The sequence below is a fragment of the Nanorana parkeri genome, unplaced genomic scaffold (assembly GCF_000935625.1).
Source record: "Nanorana parkeri isolate BGI_ZX_2015 unplaced genomic scaffold, ASM93562v1 scaffold2408, whole genome shotgun sequence".
Classification (NCBI taxonomy): Eukaryota; Metazoa; Chordata; class Amphibia; order Anura; family Dicroglossidae; genus Nanorana; species Nanorana parkeri.
The window spans coordinates 93,651-101,329 of NW_017308676.1; the positions used below are offsets into that span (position 1 = coordinate 93,651).

The window sequence follows — 7,679 nt, forward strand, 5'->3', positions numbered from 1 at the left end:
TTAATGACCATTGTTTTGGAATGGGATGACAGCAATGGAGTGGTGTGATGGTCCGGTGTCCACAGACTTTTGCCCATATACATAACATCAGAAGCACAGATTCACTACCTGCAACCCTGAGTCAGGGCGCCGGAGCCGGCTGCATTTCGTCCTGGAATGGTCTGTGTATGCCCTGCTGTTACAAAATGTAACAGACTCCCTGCAGTCGGTTCCCGAGGCTGTAACATCCATTATCGGACTTTGGCGCCCTCTTTTGGTCAATCCGAAGAATTACAATGTTACTGATGTAAAGTGATGGCTCGTCCTTAGGATGTGTCAGAGGCTGCTGAGGCGGAGGGGTTGGGGGCACTTGGGGTATGTTTTACTTTTCCCCACTGACCATCGATGTGGGGGAATTTTTTTGACTGGCCGCAGCCAGATCCCCCCAATAGTAAACTGGATCCTTGTATAATACTTTTGAGGAGATGGATTATTATACATGAGATGGATTATTATACAATGTCCACTATTTTGGTAGATCGATCCTTTAATCAATATTCAGCCTGTCAGTATGTAGGGACCGGTGGGATCACCAAGGAAAGAGGCAGTGAGCGGTCCCCAGCACACAGAGAGGTCCAATTGACCCGAATTTCCAGTATTGCTCATCCTACATTTGCTGTCCTGGACTCCGAGTCTCACCGCCATGTGTTTGTCTCCGCAGGGATATCTGTGGAAAAAGGGCCACAAGAGGAAAAACTGGACGGAGCGCTGGTTCGTCCTAAAACCCAACGTCATGACCTATTATACCAGCGAGGATTTAAAGGACAAAAAGGGAGACATCATCCTGGATTCAAACTGCTGCGTGGAGGTAACAAGGCGACCGAAACACCTTTCATTATGAATGTGAAAAGAGAACAAATTTATTTCTGTTTTTTTTATTTCTAGTTATGACAACGTTGGGGAGATTCCTCCTCACTTCCTGCCTCAGTGACACCACAGACATTTAGATGTTTAGTTTATTTTGTAATGCAAGACCAGTCTATATACATTGTATGCTCCATCCAGTCCAGTCTATATACATTGTATCCCTCATCCAGTCCAGTCTATACACATTGTATTCTTCATTTTGTTTTTAGTCTTTGCCGGACAGAGATGGGAAGAAGTGTCTGTTCCTTGTGAAGTGTGTGGATAAGAGTTATGAGATCAGCGCTTCTGATAAAAAGAAGAAACAGGAGTGGATTCAGTGTGAGTTTATTTCTGAGCGGAATGTTCTTTAGGACGGTGCGGGTACGATGACCCGGGGGTGAATACTTCTGTTCCTGTTTCGGTCCGTACCACCACATTTTGGGCAGCTTGTGAAGGTTTTGCACAAGAAATCCCTTCCACCATAAATAATCCCCATTCCCCCCACACGTCAGACATTTCTTGTTTAGAGGATCTCCAGAGTTCTTTATTTCCCCGAGAAGAGTTGCCTGGGGTGTGAAAGAGCCGAAAACTCCTGAACATTTCTAGCTCAGTAATCGTTTATTAAATGACATTCCCCATCAATGTCTATTGTGCAGAATTCATGGAGAGCATTAAAGTTTATCTGATGGCAAATCAGTTGTCACGGAACAAGTGTCCCCATTGGAAGATTTCTCTTCCATTACTATTAGTGTTCTGGTGACATTTGTTGGCTTTCCCGTTGACAATGGTCACCAATACATATAGAGAGATTGAGCCTCCCCAGCAGGGACACAGAGATCAGTGAAAACTTGCTAGGGGTTCTAACCCCTCATCCTCCATCCAAATCCAAATAAAGTCTTTGCGTTAGATATCCTTTAAAATGAACGGGTTGGCATAGCGCTGCTAAAAGGACCATAATGTAATAAAATAAAGATCATTGAAGCACCTTTATGTGGAAAGCAGCCACACGGTGGTTCCTTGTAGCTGTTTGAATCTTGAAATCTTGTGTAATTGCCTTGTGATTTAGGAGAAGCTTGGAAGACAGCATTTACTATAAGCCAAAAATATGTGGGCACCACACTATAACACTTACCTGTATGGCCAAAAGTATGTGGGCACCTATCTATGATGGAGGTCAGGTGACTCCAGTGAGGTTCTGTTAATACTCCATCATACAAAGACATTGTAGACAATTGGGCTCTTCCAGCTTTGTGGTGACAGTTTGGTGAAGACCCTTTTCTGTCCCCCCCATGACTGTCCCCTGTGTACAAAGCCAGCTCCATACAGACATGGTGTGTCCAGCTTAGTGGAGGAACCCGAGTGTCCTGCACAGAGCCCCGACCTCATCCCTACTGAGCACCTCTGCGATGAATTGGAGCCAGGTCTCCTCATCTTAGAGTTCTTCTAAGGGTTCTTTCAGAAGAGAGCAGTGGAAGACTGGTAGGCAGAAGATCTGTCTTCCACTGCTCTCTGCTCATGGAACCCTTAACAACCTCTGGAGGAACCCTAGGACCAGACCACCTAATTCACAATTGGCATTTGAAATCATCTCAGAGGTGATCTACAGAACACTGACCACCTTTGGGATGAATTGGAACATCGATTGTGAGACGGGTCTTCTCATCTAACATCAGTACCTGACCTCACAAATGGGACAATTTACCACAGATACCCTCCAAAATCTTGTGGAAAGTCTTAGGATGGTATGGCTGCAAGGATGGTGGGTGACTCCATATTAAAGGCCATATTTTTGAATTGGGATGTCCAACAAACTCATATATTTGTAGGGTAGGTGTCCACAAATCTTTGGCCATATAGTGTATTTCAGGGTCTTTTATAGACTTGAGGGGTCGTTATCACCAGAACAAGCATGTGCCAAGAAGGTGTCACAGGTCATGGAATGGTTGTTCCAGGTCCATTGATTTGAGTCCTCAGAACATTCACCTTCAATACTAAGTCTGCAATATGCAGCTACCGTATTCCTGTGAGCTTCCCCTCTAAGACCTGAATTGTGTTCCTCCACAGCAATCCAAACGGTGGTGAATCTGCGGAAGATGGGGATCTCGTCCCCCCACAAGGACGCCCGCCAGAAACGAAAGGCCATTCGGCAGAAGTTACAGGCAGAGCAAGAGGAGGTGCAGAGGAAGATGAAAGACCTCCAGGTGTCCAATGAGACAAAACAGCAGGAGGTGGAGATGATGAGGACGGTGAGTGTGAGAAAAGGGATGATAGGAGGCATATTCCGCATGGGGAAGAAAGACAGAAGTCACTCGAGGAAATTCAACTCTCAATCTGGTGCAGAGCGCGCTCCACTTTTGCTAATATATAAAATAATACGTTTTTATCCGATGGTATCTTATTATTTTAAAGCAGACGTAAACCCGATGTCTAAACTCTCACAGAAGCCTTGACACGTGAATGTTATTTTCTAGTTTGTTTTCTAAGCTGGAGCTTTCTTCCAAATAATCCCCAGTGATCCTGCCAGAAAGGTTCTTTGTTCAGGCATTTCCTGTTATAGAGTGACAACCTCCTGCCTCTCCCAGTCGTGCCTCTGCATTGCCCCCCCATAGCATACTCCTCTTGTGGAGGCTACAGGAAGCCGTGGTGATGCATATTGCTCAGGCATGGTCCACCAGGGTCACTAGTAGCCAGTCCAGAGCAATGATGTGCAGCCAACACTGGAGCTAGTGCATGCAGACAGGAAGTGGCTGAAGGAGGCTGGAGGAAATTGGCAGCAACAAGATAGGAAAATGGTTTATGGTACACAGCGCAGAGAGCAAATAAACGTCATTAATTGGAGATTTAGATTTAAGTTAATAATATCAATGATAAAACATTTTGATTTGAAGCCGGCTTGCTTCTCTGTTGCTGTATTGTTTCTTTAGAATATAAGTGATTGTGTCATCTAGATCTCTTCTGTTTTGTTTTTGCAGCAACTAATGGAGGCCGCTGCCCATGCCGCGCAAGAGGAGAAAAAGCGTCACGAGACGCACATGGAGCTACAGGACCGCTTCAGAGAGGAGCTGGAACGGGAACAAGTGGTAATTGTCGGAGGGTGCTAAGCAAAGCAGCAATTCTATGATATATTTTGGCAGAACTGATGCAGTAACGTTCGTGTTTGTGAGCTTGCTGGTTACTCAGACATAGGGGCAGCAACTGTTCTCATATGGTGTGCTGAGCTTAATAGTCCTGCCACTAGGTGGTAGTGCTGATCTGAACTCTGGGATTAAAAAAGTTAATGTATGTGTGTGTATATATATAGATATAGATATAGAGAGAGAGAGAGAGAGAGAGAGAGAGAGAGAGAGAGAGAGAGGAGGAGGGAGGAGGGGAGAGAGAGACACTTACTGCCATTACTTTTGCACGATATTCTAATTATTCGAGTTTCACCTGTATATTATTAATATTATTATTATTATTTTTTTCAGTGGGCCCCTTTCAATTCTTCTTAAGTCATGGAGTAGAATAATCAGGTCTAATACTTACCCTACTCCTCACTCCCGCAGGCTTTCATCACCCTCCCCTTCTCCCTGATGCTCCAGGTTGTCGGTTGGCCCTCACCATCCTCATGTACAATGCAGGGCTATTGGTTCTGCATTGTGCATGATGACATCAGAGTGTGATCGCCGGCTGGAGGGGCCCTGCTTTCCCTTGACTCTGCTTCCATTGCAATAAGAAACCTAGGTTGTATTCTGGGTGCCTTTGATCACTTTTTCATATACTAATACACTGAACTCCTGAAGTGGTGTAACGGAAGTCCTGTGGAACACGTTGGGTCATCCGCACCCTGCTGGAAACACCAGGATGCATTGTAAATGAATATGTTGCGATGTCATCTGAGATTGATACATATTTATGAATGTACAAGATGCTGATGTGATATAGATGGTTCATTAAAAGGCCCAAGGACCAAGAAGTATGTATTTAATTGCACTTACAAAAGTGACAGCGACAAGAGTGTTGGATAGTTAGCCGCCATGCGTAGAAATCTCTCCAGCCTTCAGACTTTGGCTCTAGCAGTGAAAGCAAGCCGCAGTCATTGTCCGGAAGGTGGAACAGAAGACACAGCACCGTCACAGGGGGCCGACCATACATGCTGCAACCCCTACAGTATACAGCACAGGGTTGTGGGTACGCATTTTGAGCATGAGACTTCCCCCTTCATCAGCCTATCCTGACAGACTACCTCTTGTCCTTAACCACTTGCCGTCCGCCCATTGTAAAAAAACGGACGGACGGCACTGCAGCATTGGGGGGTTGCCGTCTCCAGACGGCATTTTTTTTCTGCTCGCGCGCGCCCGGGCAGAAAAGACCCGACCCAATGCAAACACCCGTTACCGGGTGTTTCACATATAGACGATTGGCGGCTCCATAGCCCGCAGATCGTCTATATGTGCTCGTTTTTTCGATCTCTGCTTCATCAGCTTCTTTTGGGGTCCCCAGGTGACATTAGGGGTCCTACAGCAATCATTTTAGGGCCATCAATCACTGATAATGGTTAAACATCCTTTACAGCCATTTTAATCAGATCCGGAGTAGATATAAACAAACAATGTCACCAGTATTCTATGTAGGATTCATCATACAAACTATGCAGGAAAAGAAACATTTTTGCTATGTTATCCTCTCTCGATTATTTGTATATCTTTAGATTCGGCAACAAATGGAAGTGGAGGTAGCGCAGAAGTCCTCAGAGTTGGAGCAGTATTTGAAGAGGGTGCAAGAGCTGGAACAAATGTATCACCGACTGCAGGAGGCGCTAGATGACGAGAAGCAAGCCCGACTTGAAGAGGAGAGCGCGCGCCTCTTACAGGCCAGGTGAGGGCGCTGTCTGCAGAAGGAAAGGGTTAAAGGGGCTGATGCACCGGCAAACGATTTGTTTAGTTTTGCTCCGGATTGTGCGTTATTTTAATTTTTCGGGTCCGAAAGTCAATTCGTTTCGGGATTTGGACGAAATGCGCTAGCGGTAGTCTGTACGACTTTTTTTCATTTCATTTTCCTTTCGTTCGTTTCGTTACAGCAAAGTGACATTAACATTTTTTTTTCTTTAATGTCACTTTGCTGCAACGAAAAATTCATCCACAGACTATCGCTAATGAATTTCGACCAAAATTTCGTTTTCGGAAAATTCAGATTCTTGTTCATTCGTCATTTCTGTTATTCGGAAATTCTGATACATCCGAATCTCCGAATAACGAAAAATTCGTCCGAAAAACTAATTTTTACGAAAACGAAACGCACATGTCCAAAATCAAGTGTCTTCACTAGATGGAGACGAGGAGCATAGGGGATAGATATTTATCATGGGCACTAGATGAAGATGTGAGCATAGGAAGTAGGGAGCATGGAGCTGGCTTCCCGACCAATCAGGAACCCGGGCGGCGAGTCATTACCCGCCCCCCGGCTTCCTGATTGGCTAGAAAGCCGGCTCCATGCTTCCTCATCACCTGGTGATGAGGGCGCATGGAGACGGCTTCGCGGCTAATCATGAAGCCGGGCGGCGAGTCATTAATGTGACTTTCGGTATTGGCGAGTAGCGGGAAAAAAATATCGGTACTCGATACCGAAAAAACGATATCGGCGCATGCCTAATAGGAAGTATTATATTAAGGCCTCATTCACACACAACGCAAACAAAATTGTATATTGCGTATATATACACACGCGTCTATGCGCGTATATAAGAGCGTATATGCGTGCACTATATGCAATCCCAGAATGCATCACTCGTAATGGAATTTTTTATGTGCTGTACGCGCGTATACGCTCGTATACGCTCGTATATGCGCGTAAATACGCAGAAATACGCTGCCCGGACGCATCTCTGATCCATTCTGTTTTTGCGCATATATACGCTTTGTAAATATACGGCTCCATACGGGGCTATGTGTATGGAGCCATTTATTTGCATATGCTGCATATGGTACAATACGCACGTATGCGCGTATACGCGCGGCAGTGTGAATGAGTCCTAATACTTATTTCCTATGCTCCTCGGCTCCATCTAGTGGTCATAATGTGGTATTTTCCGACAATGACAATTAAGGGGATAAAATAATGTTTTACATTTTCTTTTTAATTTAAACATAAAAGTATTAATAGCTGAAAGCAAAGCAGGTATCCGAGCTGCCAAACTTATACTGAGCTCAGCCCTGCAGATTACACAGGGGGAACTCTCCCTGTGTTATCATTGGAGCTCTGTGACAGCCGGGCGCTGCGCTCTTTTTTATCAGAAGCACACAGAGCTCCACATATAGAGCGGGCGGCTATCACACTGGCCGCAGAGCAGAGTGCTGCTCATTACACAGGGAGAGCTGCAATACCTGGTGTAATCCGAAGGACGTGGCTATTAGATTGGCAGCTCAGCCCTGCACAGTGCAGGACATGACAGGGCAATGCAGTGGCAGGAGAGGCTCTGCAGCATTGTGCCCAAGGCGGGTCCCTCTTCTCCTTCTGCTTTGACCCAGCCCTGCTTGATGACAATAATCTCCCGAGATACATTCTGAGGACAGTGAGCTGCTTGTGACCAGGAAGTGTTGGAGATCCTTTTTTTATATTTTGCTATCTAAGAATTCTCTGCACATTTGTGGCGTACAGCCAACCACGGGGGTTATTTTCAGACTTTAGGTCGGCTTTAATGTCAATTCTTTTGGAATGATGGCAATTTGGAAGAAGAGAACCATAGCTTGCATCCATCAAGTATGGCCTTGACCTTACCGTTCTTGACATCAACAAAGAAAAGATAGCATGGGAGG

At 45.3% G+C, this 7,679-nt stretch overlaps 1 protein-coding gene across 1 annotated transcript in view; it reads left to right on the forward strand.

Annotated features, from left to right (window-relative positions):
* Positions 1 to 7,679, forward strand: part of SWAP70 (SWAP switching B-cell complex 70kDa subunit) — an 81,173-nt gene that overhangs the window by 71,029 nt on the left and 2,465 nt on the right. The window contains exons 6-10 of the mRNA XM_018573510.1: positions 701 to 847; positions 1,116 to 1,224; positions 2,950 to 3,131; positions 3,858 to 3,965; positions 5,576 to 5,742. Coding sequence (XP_018429012.1) covers positions 701 to 847; positions 1,116 to 1,224; positions 2,950 to 3,131; positions 3,858 to 3,965; positions 5,576 to 5,742 — 713 coding nt within the window. The remainder of the gene's footprint in view (positions 1 to 700; positions 848 to 1,115; positions 1,225 to 2,949; positions 3,132 to 3,857; positions 3,966 to 5,575; positions 5,743 to 7,679) is intronic.